The sequence below is a fragment of the Echiichthys vipera genome (assembly GCF_963691815.1).
Source record: "Echiichthys vipera genome assembly, chromosome: 9".
Classification (NCBI taxonomy): domain Eukaryota; kingdom Metazoa; phylum Chordata; class Actinopteri; order Perciformes; family Trachinidae; genus Echiichthys; species Echiichthys vipera.
The window spans coordinates 24295991-24316470 of NC_139834.1; the positions used below are offsets into that span (position 1 = coordinate 24295991).

General features: G+C 40.2%; 1 protein-coding gene across 1 annotated transcript in view; it reads left to right on the forward strand.

Moving 5' to 3' along the window:
* The window catches only part of nphp4 (nephronophthisis 4), a gene marked incomplete at both ends in the record, with an annotated part of 169585 nt that overhangs the window by 73914 nt on the left and 75191 nt on the right, over positions 1 to 20480 (forward strand). Inside the window, 3 exons of the mRNA XM_083919301.1 lie at positions 10987 to 11205; positions 13086 to 13215; positions 18205 to 18257. Coding sequence (XP_083775427.1) covers positions 10987 to 11205; positions 13086 to 13215; positions 18205 to 18257 — 402 coding nt within the window. The remainder of the gene's footprint in view (positions 1 to 10986; positions 11206 to 13085; positions 13216 to 18204; positions 18258 to 20480) is intronic.

The following is a 20480-nucleotide window of genomic DNA, read 5'->3' on the forward strand; positions in this document are numbered from 1 at the left end:
TTGTTGGAGGCGTGACAGCTGCAGTCATCTTAAACACTGACAAGGAAAATGAGTGACTGCTCGTAGGTCACACCCTCAGAAGGATGGAAGCTAAGCACATAGCTGGAGAGACAGAGGGGAGGGACATGCAGAGAGGAGATACTTGGTTTCATCCTCACACTAACCCCCGTTACGCTTCTTAGAGCCTGTCACACAAATCATATCCTTGGTACAGTAATTGGCGACTCTCCCGAGCTGTTAGCAAACTTGCGTTTCTCAGAAAGGATGTTGACAGTTGTTATGTCTGTCTTGTACTGGAATGGGTTCTTGTTTGAGTTACTGGGAATGCGCCACAACCAGTAATGAATGTTTTCATGTTGTGTCACCTTTGACCCTGACTGGGTTCGGTGAGTGGCACAGTCGATTACTGAGCGTCTGATGAAGTGTAACCATTAATGCATGACCTTTTAAACACACTCACTGTTGTGCCCTTTGCTGAGCTCTCATCTGGATATATGCAGAAGTAGGAATGAAACTGGCAGCGAGCCCATTGCTCATATGCTATATAAAGAAAATACAGCCATCAGTAAGCCTGAGACGTTTGTTGTGGTCGTTCGCTTACAGAACATTCATGAATATTGTCTTGTTTTCTGTCTGTGGTTTGATTTAAAATTACAAAACCAAAAACATCTGTCAGCTGTCAAAGGGGTGACAGAGAATAATTTCCAAATAACTGAGACTGATGAGTGCAGTGGATACAACGCATTTGCTCATATTCTGAAGTGTGACTGCACAGAGAGTTGCCAGCTCTGGAGAACATCCTGCTATGGAAATCCCAAATCAAGGTCAGGCATGTGGACATATACTGTAATGAGTCAACATGCATGATGCATGCAATGTACCATCTGAAATCAAGCAAATCATTGGGCTTTTAGACCACACTGTTAGGACCTATGAGAATGATAAAATGCAATCTCTAATGGAATATTTTTATAATAACTATTACATTTTATTTAATTAATTTGGCTGCGGAAATGTACATTATGGTGAGTTTACCATATGAGCCATATTAATAAGTCCAGCCCTTATTTATTATGCGAGGAACATGGCTTGGGCGATATGGAGAAAATCAAATATCACAATATTTATGACCAAATATCTCAATATCAATATTGTGACAATCATTATTGGTGATCACTCTGCGTAGAGTATGATGGTCCCCTTGGGTTTTTTTTTATGTTGGCTTATGGGCCAATTGTGGAACCACAAACATTCATGCAGTGTGGGCTTGGATGTGAGGTGCTGGAAGTGGGTCAAGTCTTTCTTGACTCTGGCAGCCTGTCATGGTCTTCTTCATGGACTGTGGCTCCTTCTTATAAACTGTTTGTCCATGTGCTTCTGTTGTGAGCAGGATCTTCGCAGTTGGAGCGATTTCTGTGGATTTTTGTTTTTGGCAGATCCCGGCGCTGTCCCTGATTTGCTTTTTCTGACCTCCAGGTGCTTGTTGGCCAACTTTTGATTCTGAGTAGAGACACCCTTATTAAATGGCCTGTCCATCTCATCTGGTGATCTGGTACGCTTCTCTTTCCAGCTGATACGCCAGATTTTTTTGCAGGCATCTCTGGTAGGAAGTGGTTGGACCTTGGACTCTTAAGCCTCATTTCCACCAGGCAGTCTGGTTCAGTTCAGTTTAGTTGATTACACATTAGAATGTTTTTTTTTGTTTCCATTGTCAAAAGTTTAGGATGGTACCATAATTGCTCCATTGCGTCCAAATTTTGGATGATGGAGCAAGAAACACTGCAGTGAAAACCAGATGGAGCATTGGAGAATGAAAAGAAGAGGGTTTTCAGGTAATTTGTCAGAACATGACTATCTATGGTTTCCATGGCACATCCGAGCAATGCAGGTGGACATGACAAAACTAACTACAACACGCGTTGGTTGACCATCATGTAACTATAATTAAACACAGAACAAATCGACATGTCTGTACGGGTTACGTGCGGTTTTAACAGTACAGTAGCTGCTGGTTGAGTTACAGTTCTGTCTCTTCTCTGTACCTTTAGGACAGTTGTAGTCCCTAAGTTAATGTTTATTCGAACATTTTGAATGATTTTGTACATAAAATCATTCATCATTAAAAATATGAAGTTATGTGAGCTCTTCAATTGTATTGACTTTTGAATGATGGCTCAGTAGTCGTGGTTAAGAATCTTGCATGAGAATGCGTTACGTTTGATTTAATTGAGTGGTACAACAATTATCACTGTTAATGATCTCTTGATTCCTTGCTGTATCTCAGATGTCAGTGCCAGGGGGCTGGAACTGAAGATAAACAGTATGTGGAGCCGAAAACAGTGACATGGCTAGCGGCTGGGTTTATTAAAGGTGTTGGTGTGCAGCTTCTCCTCTGTGCCACAGAGACTCTTGTTTGGATTTTAATTGGCTCACCGACAGGTACATGCTGTATGGATTGTTGTGTGTTTTTCCTGTGACTTCCCTTAAGTGGCTGCTTGTGTGTTGCTGTGTGCAGTTTGTGTTATTGTGAGCCCCTGCAGGCCTTAATGATGTTTGCTGAATGAAAAGCATCTTGTGAAACTTTCCTCAATCACATGCTCATTAAAATGGCCTCTTTACAATGACACTGTCCCCTGACCTGATGGTCCTAAATTACATGACATGTGAACACTGAGTCCTCCCGCTGGACTTGTCCACATCATCAAAGAAGCCAGTTGTATTATTTTGTTTGCCTTTGATCAGAAATGTCATACAAATGTTAATTAAATGTTAATCAAACTTCTTAAGCACAGTAATGTCATCAGGATTTGGAAGTTATATATTTAGCTGATTCTGGAGGTCATTCCTCCCTGGAGGCCCCTTTTCCTTTTTCACAATGAGAAGAGAAGTTGAGGATGAGCCGATAGAGGCTACATGCCGCAGAGACAATATTTCGCCTGCCTAATTAAAATGAATGTCAGCTCTCCCCCCACTGAGAAGTGCATCAATCTCCCCCTGCGATAGGCCCAGAGTGAGTCTTACCCTGTCAGTGCCTGCCAGCAGTGCTATCCTTCTCCAGACAGATGCATCACCCTGGCAGCCATAGAGGCAATGGTGATGATGTTTGCACATCTAATGGTTGCCATGTCGATTGCCACCTCAGACGGAGGCCCTGCTTCAAATTCAGAGGAGTTTCAGCACACACTTGATTGACTTTCATTTAAAACAGCAGTGGTGGTCAGTGGCACAAAATTCAGTTTGGATAGTAAACAGTGACACACATTTTTAATTTCAGACTGCATCGAGCAGGCCTGGTGGTAATGCTCATAATGCTGCACTGTTAGAGACTCAACTAAGACACTTGACGGAAACATAAATGTCCTCCTGTCTGTTGGTAACGCAGCAGTCCCTTCTGCCCTCCAGCATCCATTTTATTCATTTCAAATTTGAAGGCAATATACCTGAACATTAAGTTTAATATCGCATTTATGTATCCATAAATATTTATGTAGAAAATTGTGTATATCTTCCCAAAGTATCTCATCTTTCTTATTATTTTCTTTCTTACTTTCACAAAGTGATTTGTCATATTTAGCGTTATCATTATGTTAAGGTGATTTAGATTTTAATCTCAGGAGGTATGCATGATATGCTGCTCTGATGAGGGATTGATAATCATCTCAGGTACTTTATATTACTTCTCTCAGTTGAATGCACTCATGTTCTTTTTAAACCAGGAAGCTACAAATGCTGAACCAGGATTTCATAATATGTATTTCTGAACGGGAATCTGTCTTTTGTTTGTGGTACCTTTGTCTACACTGTAAAAAGCAAACAAGACTACAAGGGTCTAGCCATGCTCGTTCTCAGGAATACAAATTATAAGGTGGATAAAGAGTGAGGTCTAGAGATTAATTGATTGATTACATTACAGTAACGTGTCTCCACCTCTCAGTTCATGTTTACGTATTTGCAAATTAGTCTGGTGATGCCAGGCTAGATTTTTGGTGAAGTAAATGTCAAAATGGTAGTGGTTGTCATGCAACTGTACGTAGCAGGTTGTGCTTACCATATTGTAGATCTTAGTTTAGTGTTTTATCAAGCTAAGTACAGCTGAGGCTAATGGGGAGGTTTTTAGTTCTGCAGGTATTTGGTCGTAAACCAAAGTATATGTAGAGCAGATTGAAATCAGGACCTGATGATGATTCAAGATAACCTGACTTTCACCAGATTTTTTTCTCCATTGCTTCAGCCTACTTCCACTCATCTGTCTGGGATCGCTCCATAGTAGAGGGATTTGGGGAACAGTGAAAAATGGTCGAGCCAATCAGGATCGCCGGGCGGGATTTTTATAGATGTGACGTAGTGGAGAAGTGACGGTTTTTATTTAGCAAAGTGGGGTGTTCTGTTTTGGTTTTCCCTGCGTCACTCTCATCAGGGTCACAGGTTGGTTTCGTTATGAGTTGTTGAAGTAGCACGTCATTAATGATGACGGACAAGTGGTTTATCCTATCATATTCAAGGATTTTTGATAAGGTCCAGCTTCCTAAAACACTTCTCCTATGGAGTGATCCCAGATGGATGAGTGGAGCTAGGCGGAAGCAAGTCGGAATGAAATTCATCTGGTGAGAGTCAGGTTAGGTTCAAGAGGAAAAGCTACAACAATTCATCAAGTGTGGAACAGATGTCTGTATAACATTTCTTGACATTTTACTCTCTACCTGAAATGTCAGCCTGCTGGTGGTGCTAGAAGAAAAGTCATGAACCTTTGAACAAGATTTAATGGCAACCCGTTCCAATCTGGACGGAAAGACTAACTTAGTGGCATTCAAATCCATGAAACCAAAAACCTCTATCCTGACCAAATATTTGGTTTTAATTATTTATTCTAAACTGTAATCTTCTTGAAAGTACATTAACAATATGGTTTAAAACATTCTAATACAGTATATTCCAGAATAAATAAACAATTCTTAAATCCTGACTTAGAAATGAAACGACTTGTTAATTACACGTGCAGTTTGACCATCACAGCTATGTACAACCTCAGGTTTTTTAATAGAAGAACATCCCATGCCACAAAAGAAGTGTTCACATTCACAGTAAATTAGCCTGAGAGTGAAGATGCCTTTCATGAACATCTCCTTGAAGTTTCAGATCTGAGACAGAGCCCTATTTGGCTTTGGTGAGCTGAATAGAGCACAGTAGCCTGCTGGGTTCATTTAGACAACTTGTGCAGATGGATGAAAATGTGCTCTTAGGTTAATGATCTCAGTGTATGTTCCCTCACTTCCTCCAGGGCGTCTCATTGTAGAGAATAAGTAGTGGGAGCTGTGGGCCGGTGCCTGTCACAGGGTCTTGGCTGAAATAATGACTTGAACAGCCCAACAGACTGAGGTAATAGTAATAACTGTCAGACTCCGTCTCCCATCAATGCTTACATCCCCCTAATTTAGGATTAATTCCTGCTATACGCTGAGTCACTGAATGTCCTGACATTTTCTTTGAGCTTCTCCAAAACTATGTTCCTGCAAAGTGCTTTATCTCAGTTTATCATAAACTTTGCTTTTTAATATTTGAATAGAACAGCAATAACAGCTCTGAATCATAAACTGTTTCTTAAATGAGTGGTATTATTACTTGTATAAGAGGCCTGTCATAGTTATTAAATTGGACTGGTTTTTGTCTCTTCTACCACCTGAGATGGGCTTTTAGCTGTCTTGTACAAAACTCGCCATCTGTCAGCTCTAACTTCCCTGTCTCCCTCTCCATAGTGTTCCCCTTAAAAGTTTGATGATTACTTCTTTTGCTCCAGGTTACAGACATGATAGCTTTGCTTCCACCCAGCAGTATGTTTGAAACTGAGACACAATTGTTTTATTTGTCTTGAGATGCTGCAGCATTATATATTTTACTCTTCTAAACAAGGTTGATGGATTCTTCCCGTAGAAAACGCTTTGCCAGTTGGAGCAATTATGTGTGCAGTGACATCGCCTGTTATTGTTTTCAGCACAACTTTTTGAAAAAGTTTGCTGCTTCCTTGTTTTTGCCTTAAGCGACGGTTTTTATTTTTTCTCCCCAGTGCACGCTTGAAACAAGTGCTTGGCTGATCTGCGAGTGAAAATTAATGACTCTCTTTTTAAATTTAGCGTTTAACACTCAAATCAGCTGTGTAATTAAACTTTGGGGAAATTGTCTATTGATCATTCAACCTCGTCCGACTGACCAGCGCCACTAAAAGCAGTTCTAAAAGCAACTTTTAATTCAAATGGCAAATTCCCTGATTAATTCAAATGTTTCCTGCACAAAACGGTGCGAGTGCAAAGACTCATACTTTATTTCCACTGAAATATAATGTCATTGATTTGATGTCTCTTTGCTGTCACCAGCAGGCTCTGCAATTGATTAAGACTCACTGAGTTACTGCGGTGCTCAGAATGAGTCAGTGTGTCTGACCCTCTAGGCAACTTTCTTCAACACATGCATACATCAGCTTAATACCTCCTCCAGCACTGCGTCCTCTCCACATTAAAGCCCCTACACTTTAATGCTGATCTCCACTGTCATAGAATCAAGAAACTGCATAGGATTATATGCATCATATGTGAATATTTTGCCAGGCTTTGAATTAAACTATTATACCTGTTTGTTTACTCAAACCTCAACTAAAGAGTTTCTTTGAAACTCATTCAGTCCTGTGGTTTAGCAGCTCATGCTATCATTGCTTCATGCATTTCATATGTAGATCACACCCTTCTTTAAAATCACTGCACAGAAATCACGAGTGATTCACGTTGCTATCAGCTCAGCTTCTAAAAGGAAATTTGTAGTTTTTGCCGTGCCTGCATTAATGCCACTGTTGTAATCACAGAATTCCTGAAGGTTTTTTTTCCATTTTGAACATGCATAAGTCATCCCTCGTTTGATTTCGGTCCTTGATGTCCACACAGGAAGATATGTTGTTGTGGAGAAACGCAAAGTTTCGATTGGGTGTTCGGCTCACAGTCTTTTCTTTTTCATCCTCACTCCAACTCTCAGTAAGTGCAGTTTTGAACATAGAGTCATTCTCAGTTTCCTATGATTGGAAGACTGAAAGTGTGTGATAAGCGTTGAATGTCGGACAGATAAAAGCACTTTCCTAGGCTGGAGGCGTCCCGGTAGAAGTGGCCCTTGATTGCTCCTTTGTCTCTCTCATTCTCTCAGAGCTCAGTTGGCATCTCTGCTCCGAATCCTTCCTGCAAATGAATATATTCATTGAATAATACAAGAAGTGAGTGTTGGGTCATGTGCTAGACACTCATTCTGCTCTGTCCCTGGTGTTCTGAGAGAGCAGACATGTTAGAAACAGATTGTATGAAAAAAAAAAAAAAAAAGACACATTGGATGATCTTCTCCGGCTACTCCCCGTGCCATCGGATGATCTTTCTCAAGTTGTATCATTTCTACAAAATCATCACTTTGAAAATAGACTTGTTTGATTGAATGTTTCGTATAAAGCATCTTATTAATTCAACCCTGTGAAATGAGAAAACAGGCAATGCCTCAAGGGGGGGACATGCTTCTATCTGTTATATGGCTGCCATTAATTTCCTGAGTTACCATTCAAATAAATAGCTGTTAATATGTGAGCTACTTGGAGGTAAAATTATGGTCTGAAAACTCTCTCTCTAGAGAGGGGAATGGAGTATTGATCTGCATCCAGGCTGCTTGAGATATGTGATGCTTTGAAGAGGTTTTTTTAGAAGTGCGTAACAAATATGTAATGATAGACAAACAATACCCTGTATATGACTGATCAATCTGTATGTATATTGTCTTTATAGCTGTGGCGCAAATCCAACTGACAAGGCCATCGAAAAAAGTAACTTTAATTTTTATTAGAAAAACAGGTGAATATTCTGGTTTGTGTACTGTGGTTTTGCTGAATGTACAGTGCTAAGGTAACACAGGTGTCAGGCCCCTTCCACTATCTCCACTATGTATTGTAAAGGCATCTTCATTGCATCCGGGGCTTAGCGCCACCCGCTACCATTGCAATTGGTAAACAGAAAAACAAACAACCCAGAGTGTTTTTTCCCCTATCTCAGAATGATGAGCTAGTGTAACCAGATCTCGCCCAGCGTTATGTCAGCGAGACTAGTGTACTGTAAAACAGAGAGCTGAAGTCCACTCTAAATGTAGTTTGTAAAATGTCAGCTCCATTAACCTATCTGAACACTTGACTTTGGGCTTTGTTAACTCGACAGCAAGGTTACTTTGCATAATGATGTGACATTTGGAAACTGCCCTTACCAGGAAAACAGAGACAGTAGTGGGTGTTTGTTCAACAGCCTAAAATATTCTGTTTACCTGACAAGGACTCTATGTGGCCATTTGAATGTTGTCCATCGGAATAGCCTGATGTTGTCTGATGGTAGACGATGGGTCAAAAATCCTAACCCTAACTTTTAAAGTGTTTTACTACACTTATGGTCCCCAATAGCACATATCAATCAAAGAAAGGCAATAACATCAAACCTCATTTAGTTTGGAGGACTTGTTGGACATATTCTTATGTAGTATAAATACCTGATTCAGACCCAGAATTTGAAGAATTATTAGAATTTCTTTTGAATTAGATACGAGTGCCTTGGTAGCTGAGTGGTTATAGCGCATGCCACTTAAATGCAATGTTTCATTCCAGCCTTGGGACCTTTGTTGCATGTCTCTACACTGTCATCCATCAAATAAAGGCCAAAATGCAAAAATAAATAAAAATTTGAAAGAGAAGTTGAATTACTGACACTATGCTTTAACTGTACTTGAAGAACAATGCAAAGCTAGCAGGCACATCCTGTTTTATGGTCTCTGCATAGCATTTAGAATAAAGATGATACTTGTGAATGATGACCTACAGTATTGGATTATAGTACCACATGTAAAAAAAATTGCTCAGGGGAATTGTAAGCATTAAGGGGAACATTATATGCTCAGCTTGTGCTCGTTGTGTATTCTCTATTGTGACTCCATGACTGATTACAATTGTCTGAGACTGACCAGCTTATTAATCGATTCAGCAAAACCTCTGAGTCCCCTGCGGTAGATTTAAAACAAAATGCTTTTTTAACTTTTCCTGTGATGGCTGGAATAGAGGTGCAATGGGACTTATTGTAAATGTTCGAACTCAACAATCTGTATGTGTGACCAAGTAGTGAGGCCCCTAATGCATTGACCATATAGCATTGTTGGCTTTGTAGTAAAGTTGACCTGTTTTTAAATTGCTTTCTTAATTATGTACATTAATAATTGAGTATTTAGTGATTTAGTTAATATGATTAGTTAAGTTTGCGCACCAGTAATAAATATAATTTCTTCGCACTTTAACGTTAACTGTAAAATGTCTGACTAAACTGTAGAAATGTATAAAGTACTAATCTGCTGTCTAATGGGGTTTTTTCTGAGGCTGCAAACTGCTCCTGTGTCATGCTGGGAGCAACTGTCAGCAGAATTCCTGATGCTGCATGCACCACACTGTTTCCATATGAAGGAGCTAAGAAGAAACTAAATCTAAAGACCCAGAGTCACCGATGTCGAACATCCATAGAAACTTCTCAGACCCAAAATCAGCACAGTCCACTTCTCCATTGGTGATCCTGATATTCATTATGTTCCAAACTATATTCACAGCTGAGGATTTTTAGGGTTCCTGCTAAGAAACCTGGACTGACTCAAAACACTGTACAATTCAAGCTTCAGCTGCTCTGTGGGTTTGATCCTGTATTTTGCATGAAGTATGACAGAAATTCTTTAATTGAAGCCATCCTGAAATGGAAACTTACCTTTACATACAATGTCTAACAATGTGTTAACATTCAGTGGTGTATGTATGCCCCTTGCTAATGTGTCCTAAATGGGGATTTTTTTCTAATTTAACCAAAGGTTATAGTGGCTAACAATATGCTAGCACTTGGCCTTGGACGTAAAGCTAGTGATTGTTGCTCATTTTACCCTGTCTTATCCATTCCTTTCTCTTGTTTTGTTTGGTTTTGGTAGGGAAATAAAAATGACGCCACACTCCAAACACTTTAGATGTTGAGTATGGTGCTCATTACAGCCCTATGCCCGCTGCTACAGCACATTAATCAACAGCTGGTATCAACCGATGATATGATTGAACAAATATCTGTGGGGGGTCGTGAGTCGTCAGTTGTGAAATGGAATATGATATTATTTTATTATGAAAATATACAGATTAGGAGAATACAAAAGTAACTTTTGTGATTACAATAGATAAAATCATGAAATCATTTGAGTTTCAATTTCTACTGTTCTGCTATATACAGGTATATATACACTGGAGATCAAAATTAGAGAACAGTAACCTTTGTGTCAGCAAAGAAAATTAAAACTCCTGCTTCAGAAAACATCCCCCAAACCATGACACTTCTTCCTCCGAATTGAACTGACTTCTTTACACACTTTGGGTTCAGTCTTTCCCCAGTCCTGCACCGAACATAATGTTTCCCATCAGACCCAAATAAATTGAACCTACTCTCATCACTGAAGTGCACTCTGGACCAGTTCTTCTCTGTCCACAAAACATGATACTCAGCAAAGGCAAGTCTAGCCTTTTTAATATTTCTGCTGATGAGAGGTTTGGTCACTGCAGAGTGACAGATGGATCCTTGCCCTGTTCAGCACTGAAATGGTGAAAAACTCCAGCTGCAGTGTTGATCATGTCCTCTCGTACCTGCCTTTTTGAGGTACTTAAATTAATCTGTGTCCTTGTAAAGTTTCAATATTCTTGAAATACCAGACTTGAAATAAATGCACGCTGTGAATATTTGACCAACATTATGAGCTTATTGGAACAGAACTGCAGATCTGAAAGCAAAAAATAAGTACTGTTACTTTATTCTTCTCTGTGGAGATACAAATAGGTTAACCATGGCTATTTCCATTTATGAAAACAACAACAATCATGTCTGTCTGAATGTCCTCTTATCATTTGTCTTTTCCCTCACACAGCTATCTGCCACCTCCACGTCCAGAGCAGCCTTCCTGCAGTGCCTTCGTTGGGGGATTTGGTGCCCCTTCCAGGAAGCGGCTGACAGGAGGGGGGAAGAGATACAGCTTGTTCTGCACGGAGGTGCAAAGCCAAATCCTCACAGAGTCATGGTCTACAGCACAGAGATGTCTGCCAAAGCTCCAAGCCCTGCTACTCTCTCAGCTGCAGGCACAGCTCAGGTAAGACAACAGCATAGAGACAGGTCTTTGTCAAACGAGCACAATGTAAAGAACACGTTGAAATGTGTTAAAACAAGGTGCTGCTTTCGGCACTCACACAGATGTTTTCTCTATAGTTATTTTTTTTAACACATTGGTGTCTTTAAGTTTGGTAGTCTTAATTGGTAGGCAGGCCGAATGACATCATCCTTTAAAGCTGAAAAAAATCACAGTTTACAACACACTTGCGAGTCACATTCAAGTTTCAAATGTTTCAAAGGGTGTAAAAGTCGTCATCTTGCAATGACTTCACTTTTGGCACGTTGGCTGTGAATTTTCACACAGCTCAGAGATTTGAAAATAACTCCTCTCCTTCTTCTTTCTGCTCATTCACTTTTGTCCTTCCATGATCTGAGGCTCCAGGATGTTTTCAAAAGCATCTGTCATTTCAAAAGCAACAGCTAAGAGATTGCACATATCCTAACGATAGAACGGGGCAGAGAAATGTATACATCCCTTTATTTACGACATTGTGTTGTGATATAGTGTCAATAAAGACCAGATATATATAGTTATGTCGCTGCTCAATGTCAATGTCAATGCAAACACTTTTACATTAGATATCATAGAGCTGACACTGACACGCTTAATGCTGTTTTTTAACCACTTGTCCTGGTCTTCCTTTATTACACAGAACTCAGCAGACTATTCACATAGCCCAAACATAGTCTCATACCGTCACCCTGTTAAAATAATTGCCTAACTAATTTTTTCAAGTTTTTCAGGCAACACAAAAAACTTCCCCGAAAGTGAAGCACACCTGACATAGGCCATTATCTTAAAGGGGTAAAATCACATGATCTGATTAACTGAGGATGTAGGCGATTTTACCATAGGTGGCCGGTGTCATGAGGAGATGATTTAGGCAAAAAAAAGCCATTCTGACAAAAAATGACTTAGGTGATTTTTTTAACAGTGTGAAAATACGTAACATATATAGCTATACATTAACGGCAATAAAAGTTGTGAAAATATAGGGGGAAGGTGGGGTGTGTGATGTAGGGAGCCGCTAGGGGAGCAGGATACCATTTTTGGGACCGGCTGTTACTGAGCGGCACATACCATGATTTGCCAGTGTTCTCTTTGATACATGCCACAGGTCAATAAACGATCTTGGCACTACTGTTAGTCATTCACAAAGCATCTTAGCCCTTAAGAGAGCTCATAAGGTGAAAACTGTTAGGAATAGGGAGGAGTACTTTTAAGAGACTTAAGAGTTTCTTAAGCAGTGGAGAAAATGGTGTAAATACAATACAGAGGTTGGAGAAATATTCTCAAAACACTGAATGACAGGGAGTTGTCGAAATGCTACAGATTAGAATGTGCAGGAATTTTTTAATTTGTGTAATGATAGTGTGCTCTTTGCTCTGCTGCCACTAGACTTGTCCATGTTTGTGATTGTTCATATGCTGAAAAACCCTGGGTTTACTCCCCAGGTTAGTAACCGCTGTCATGTGTCAGTGTCATTAGTGAAGCCAGATAAGCCATGGCTTAATACATACTAAATCCTAGGATTGGGTGTGTCAATTTTGCTTTTCATTGTATGCCCATTATCATTAAAGGTTATTTTTTTGGTTTTGTTGCATCAACCAATCACACGTTTTTAAAATAATACGCCACACCTAACAAAAGGGTCAGTCACATCCCTCCTTCCTCAGAGTTGCTCTGAGACTGTTCCTGAATTACTTCTAATCTAGGAGTCCTTGCTAGAAATGTTAATCTGAATTAGGAGCTCTGTGTGAGTACTCTCAGGAGCTTTATGAGTCCAGTCCCTGTAATGTTGACCCTGCAACAGTGTTTTGTGTTACTGAAATGTTTGAAACTTTCTCCCCCTCACGGAGGCGAAGGATACCATAACGTTTCGGCTGTCATCCAGTCTGGAGAGAAAGGCACCTAGCCCAAAGGCATCCTTGAGGACAAGGCAGGAGGATGTGTCACGTCAGAGAAGACCACCTTCATCACCTTCACAGGGTAAATATCATCACATAAGCCATAATGACTTTTTAAGCACATACATTAATTACTTGGAAAGGAAGAGGAGCAAGCTATTATGAAGAGTTTGATGGGAGAGGCTTTTTACTGCTTAAAAAGGACCCAGATTTGTGTTTCTCTTTCTCTTCTGTCCTGTTTATCAGAGTTGAAAGTGTGTGGTCTGTTTGTGCAAATTCTTTAGTGGGTACAACTCAAGTTTGCAGGTGTAATCAGCCAGACTTCTAAGCAACAGGCTCCAAACTAGCCCCACCTCTGCACTGTTATCTCAGTTGCACCACCTGCTCTCTGCATGATTAGCACGATTCATGATTGAAGTTTGAGGGGATTAAAGGGATGAACTGAAAGTGCTGGAGGAAGACTCTGGCAGTCCATTAGGGCCTCTTGATCTTGAACTTTGTGTCTTCATGCTAATGTCTGCTCTAAGAGAGAAACGTTGGTCTGAACATAAACATTAACGAACACATCCTATTTCACTCTTTACATACTGACTGCACTGTGCTTTCAAAAATACTATTTCTGATATTTTTGGTATTTTTACTTTTTGTCAGTGATAGCTGGTATTTGTGCCAAAATGATTCAGTATCCCATTCAAGCTTTTCATCCATGGCTGGAGAAATTGCAGTGACGGTCCATCAGTTGGTCCACGTCTTTGGTCCAAACTGGAACTTCCACTGGGTGATTTCCCATGAATCTTTGTACAAATAGTCCAAGTTACTTTTGTAACCTCCTTACTTTCCTCTGGTGCCACCAACAGTGTTTTTTAGACAAAATGGCAAAACATGTTCATGAGTTGAGTCCTCCGCCCCTGGACACACAATTCCTCCAATGATCAGCGAGTTCCTGTTGAAAGGGCCCTTCCTACTCTGTAACTTTCTGTTTCCTGGGGCTGATCCCCTTTCATCTAACTGCGCCTACTTTTAACCTGGGGTTAAACTGCAACATCCTTTAATTATGTGTCATTTGTGTTACATTGATAATAATGTGAAAGCGTGCTAAATCATCTTTATATAAATTCTTAATTTGCACAGTGAGTATTAATACAACTTTAATTGTCCCCTAACAAAAAAACACTATGTATAAAAATATCCACAGTATCCAAAGGACGAGTCTTGATGGCTCTGATGATTAGTGATGTCCAAATGAAGCTTCATGAACCATTTTCATTATTTTCTGAGTCCACTAGATGGAGCTCTCTGTTCAACAAAGGGTTGTAAACACACTGAATTACCATTTATTGAGCCCTTTTCTTTAAACCAAGAATGAGTGGGCTCAACAAATGCAACTAATGGTTCATTTAGCTTAATTTGGACATCACTACTGATGATCCCTTCTTCTATACCATACTCAACTCTACAAGCTTTTCTTTTGGAACCACCATGAGGTTGACATTTGTGGTTTTGAGTAAAATGTCTTAACAACTGTTGGATGAATTGCCACCACCTGGTCTTGTCTTTGTATTTGTCCAATACTTAGGTTTATGATCAGCAAGGCTGTTCCCCGATTTCAGCATTTATTTGGTAATATAGTGTTAATGTTAGCAATATTAGGAATAACGGCCAAACCTAGAAAATAAGCTCCAATCTGAGTTGTTCTTATTTTAATTATCTCTGCCCCATCGTGAAAAGCAGATTATTAAGCACTTTGCACGTATTCGCAAATAATATAATGTAATAAAAATATGTTTACAGTTTGAGCATGAAGATTCATTGTTAACCTTGGAATCCCCCTAATATCACAGGCTTTTGTTTTGTGTTTAACTCGTCCAGCTAATGTCATTATCCTGTTTTGAGACAAACTCAAAATAATATACAAAACAATAAAATAGCAAGGTAGTAGGATAAAAAAAAAATCACTGACTCAATGACATAATGTTTATAAGTGAGATCATTGCAGCAGCAGCTTCAGTGTGAGTTCGAAAAAAGAATATTGTAGCATCACAGACAGCACATTGTTTCCTATAAATGCAGGGATAAGGAGTGTGAAAATAATCCTGAACCAAGTCCCTGATATTTTATTCATTCACATTTTAAGAGGTTATCAATAAATGCTGCTTAATTTCTCCAACAGATATATTTTTATTCTGTCACTCCCAATTTAGCATGTCGTTTCCTCGATATAGTTCCTAAAATAACTGTTGAACCTCAAGCTTTAAAGTGGCCTCTGAAACACAGTTTCATCCCACTCACAGCCACATACGAATGATCTGCCACCATCTGTATCTCTTACTGAAACCCAAACTGTTAATTGATTAAAGTGTAGTAAACACTACACAAAGCTACTCAATCCCAGTGACAGCGGAGAGAACTTGAGTGGACCCGGTCGTATACTCGATGATTTCCCCACTAATGATGCTGTTAACTTATCTTGGGAGAAAAGAATAGCGTTGATCAGGGCCTCCTTCATGGGCGTGTAGAGAAGGCTGTTGGCAACGTCTTTTAATGACAATTTAATCAGCATTGAAGTGTTCTCAGAGGACCGCCCAGGAAGCCCGGATGATTTGGGCGATTGTTGAGAGAATGATATCATGAATCTCTGTCACTATTTGATTTCAGCTCCTTAATCATCCTTGACTTTGTTTGCGTGTGGGAGGGTGGACATGCCGCTAAGTGTGCTGTTTTCCATTGCTTATTCAGACAAATATGAAATTTATAGCCAGTCTGAAATATGTAGTTTGTGTCTTTGATGCATGTATATTTATTAATGTGGAAAGTTCATTGCACATCTGGCGGTGAATAAATGGAAGTGGGTCAGTATATATGCTACTGGGCTAATGGGAGGGAAGACCACCCGTTGTGAATGGGTGTTATCAGCCTCATAGTTATGGGTTAGAAGGAGCCTGCTACACCTTCCATTTGGCTCAGAATGATAATGTAATAATAATAATAATGGATTTGATTTATGTAGCGCCTTTCTCAGTACACAAGTCCAGGAGTACTGGAGTCCAGGTTCCAGTCATTCACACAGACATACATGGTGGTGGTTAACTACGCTAGCAGTCAACTGCCCTGGGGCAGACTGAAGGCTGTAATCATCTATTAACATGGTATTGTTGCCGTTGGTTTGGTCAGGACCCAATGACGTCACTTTTTAACACTCTGGGAGGCCAATTGTGAATTCAAATGTTAGCTGGTTAAGTTCAGGCAACAAAACCAGGAAAAAAGTTGTGGTTTGGGTTAAAATACAAAAGAGACTTAAAAAGGAAGTTGACTTTTGTAGAAGACCTAATTTTAAAAAACAGTCCCTGTTGACTTTTGGCCTCACATGGGACACGAATGGCGGAGTCACAGGTGAAAGTCCTGTGTTTGTTTGACCCATCCATCACCCCAAACCTTCCTCTTTATGCTGAGTTTCAGTCTTGTAATACGCCCTACTGTTGTCACTCTCCATACTACATCATCTTACAGCGACGCGGCCGGGTTGTTGAGAGGAATAGTGATCAGATGATAAACGGGCTACTGAGCCAACTACTGAGTAGGAGGTAGGAGTAGGGCCATACCGCCTCAGCTGAACAGACAGGATAGTACATGCTAGGGAAATGTGAAAGCTCTTAGTTGTTCATGGTAGACGTCAACATGAGGGTGGGAGTCCATACATTTTCATTAATCTATTCAGCTGGTTGTTTACATGACCATCACACATCACTCGCTGCTTCTAATGATAAGCTGAGAGGAGTAACATATGGAGGCCAGCTCGATGTTTGACACAGATGCTCATTAATAAATTTTAATGATGCATCATCTTTACATATTTAAACATATTCTTCCTCAATCCCCAGTGTCTTGTGCACTTATAGGTGCTTGTATCCTCCTCTTGCACATCTGCTCGTTTGCTCAGCTGTCAAGACGGCCTCTCATTGATCATGAATAAACGACCAATTGCACGCCAGTCCAGCTAATGAGGTGAATCACATTTTCCACCAGCTCTAGGCGTAAAACTGTGAGGAAACGGAAAGCCCTGAAAACAAAATGGCTGCCGCAGGGATGCCAGAGCACATATGTGACAGAGAGCCAGCCAGCCAGTTCTGCTCTGTGTCCACTCTTTGTGCATGTAGTCTGAACAGATGGGAGCTACAGTAAGACACCCCAGGCAACTGGAGCGTTTTCCAACAGGCCAGTGAAGCCCGGCACATTGAGCGAGGAAGACTGGGAGACAACCTTTCATTTCACTATTACCATGGCTACCAACCAAAAAACCTCAGGAAGCATTGTTAGACTTTAAATCTGATCTGCTGGATAGATTTGTCACTTATTGTCAGTACTTGTGGTAGTGAAGTTATTTACTGTGCTGAAGTTGTGCTGTACACATCACAGCATACTCCTCAGACCTCAGTATGCCACCAGACTCCAAATCCAATCAACAAGAAAGCAATATGAAAAGATGACAATTTACTGTCAACTCCCATTCCCTCTCACAAGCTGCTGTTCCATTAAAAGTCTAAGCACACTATGATTAACAATGCTGCAGGTACAGACCACTCGGAAAGACATTACACTGCTGTTAATTGAGCTTGTTAAACAGTGAACTGGAGTTGTTTGCACATAGCCACATGAAGACATCAACCATAAAATGTTTCACTCAGTTCATACTCAGCGTCAACTGAACTGTTTTGTTATCCAAGTATGAACACAGTGTAGATGAAATGAAAAAAATATTTGCACAACTTTCATTTTCATCTCAGGTTTCAGGTATTTCAAAGAAAAAAATCTGCCAAGTCTGTCTGAATGGAGGTGCTGTTACTGTAACGCTACGCTTTGGGCCATTTCTTTCTCTCCACTACTTTAACGTCTTTCTTTGCAATGCTAGGAAAATAAAATAGCATTATAGAGGTTTTGATTGTTTCCATTTTGTCATAAAGTCTTAACTACAACTGGTTCTTGATTAACCATCATCATTCCCAGTTAGTTTACACTAAACAAAGTAGTTTTTCTTATCTTAATTACATTTTTTTCTTTTGCTTGTGTTTTTCAGGTGAGAAATATCTTCAGGCAGTTTCTCCCCCAGAATCTCCTCAAGGCCCCGGGGTAAGACACGTACACCCACTGAACCGAAAATTCTGACTAAAGCGCTAAAACAGCTAGTGCTACGACAGAAAAGCTTTGTCTGATTTTACTTTTTTCATTTAAAGCATGTCACAAAGCAAGCATTTTACCTGCTTTTGTACTAAATTCTCTGTCAAAAACATAAAATCCTGCTATCTGCTAGTCCAAACGGTCACCTGTGCTAATCATCTGCCATTGAAAGATGCAATAAGGCATTTTTTTGCTTGCTTTTTGGCCAATTAGAGCAGCAGAACAAGCTGGAAATACAGCATCCGAAATATTACGTCTTATCAAATTGTAATGGCTGAAGAAACAGCCTGTTTAAACATCTAGCAGACACTATATTAACATTTGGAGTTGTGTTTCTGTCAGCGAAATACATCTAGTATCCCCTCTTTTTTTCTATGTTTTGGTGTGACTAGCTGCTAGTCCGGCTCAATAGAAGAAAAGTGTTGGGATCAAGCCTGACATCAGGGCTTTGTATCTCCCCTTGCACCCTTTCCACTACGTGTTACGGTTCTCAAAATCCCTTCACTATGTGAAACAACAACAACCTCCTGGCTAGCAAATTACATTTAGCTTGTCTGTGTGGAATCTGAGTTAAAACAACTTGTGAACACACCTGGGAAAAGGCCCCATCTCACAGGACTCTCATACCAGATCCTGATCTGTTTTCTGACACAGTCAGTCTGGGTTGATTTACCACATCTTTTAACTATGCCAGTGACATTGACTTGACCAACGTAAATTACTGATTCGTTCCACTTCACACCAGCTTCTGTGACAATGGTTTTATACATTTCTGTAAGAACCATATGCATCTAGAAAATCCTCGTTAGTTTTACAGAGTTCAGGCTTTACATCCAGGTCAACGGTGATCAAATTATCTTTGTCTTTTCTCTTGGTAAGTGTCAGCATAGTTTCAGCATATAATGTTTCACACTGCTTGTGTGTGATCTTGAATGCTCAGAGCTATATATACTGCATATATGGTAGATCATCAACAGAAAGAAAAGACAGACATGCTGTATGCACAAAGTAGGATTTTTCTGATCATGACCTACTTATGAAACATGTTTCTTTCTCTTTATCCCTGTGTGAAGAAATGTTCTTAAAAAAATGTTTAGCCTACAAATGCTCTTGTCTGTACTAAACAAAATGAATGTATTTCACTTAACAGTGATTACAGTGTCAGGAAGCCCTCTATTAGTTCCTCTTCATGGATACAACTCCCCCTCTGTGCTCTTCAGACAAATATCATAAATCTTGATAGTCATGTGGTGTCTGGTTTGTCAGGTCAAGTCTGTGTACATTTAAAAATGTCAGCAAAAATGCATTATCTGTCCCGGATCTCTCTGCAACAATGTGAGTAGGACGCATAATTGGCATCTTTGAATCTGTTGATTCACCTGTGTGAGAGTCAGGAATGACGTGTATCAAATGTCCTGCAGCCACAGTTTGAGTGTTATTCTTGGTAAAAGACAACAAGACATCTGTGTGTGCCAGTCAGAAACCTGAGAGATAAGAGTCATGCTGATGATGATAATCATGCCTGGTTGCATTCAATACGTTAAAGTGTCACATTAGCGTCAGTGTTGATGTTCAAGGCTTCCTGCAGGAAGCTACAGCAGCAATCAATTCTACTATAAGTGTTTCATAAATTGACCTACCATCATAATCCACCATAATGCCTGATGTGTGCAATGATCTCCGACTCAGATCCCATTCTTAGTAAAATACCAACATCCACTAAATGTAGCATGTAGTGTGCCTCATCCCATCATCCCTCAGCCTGAGTGGAGTTGCTAGTAGAGACTGTGAGTTGTGATGGATGCTGCTCTCTCTCAGGATGAGGCCAGGGATTCACACACACACACACACACACGCACACACACTTACAGAGCGGAGGAGGAGAGGGATCAGGTCTGTTTCAGTGTTAGCTCTCTGGGCCAAAATGAGCTGCCGTCTGTATTGTCGACTCATTTTAAATTGAACCTACAGGGGCTGGGAGCTGTTGAAGTGCTGCACACATGAACTCTACAAATTGACCCTCATTCTGATTAAGCAGCAAGGGCGGTGGGCAGCTCCCAGTGGCTAACAAGAGATGGCTGTGGTTATACTGGGCAGCTCATAGGGGAGGACATGAGAAGATACTGGTGCTTAGCTGGATATACCACTGTGAATGTACAAAGTCCTTTTTCATAA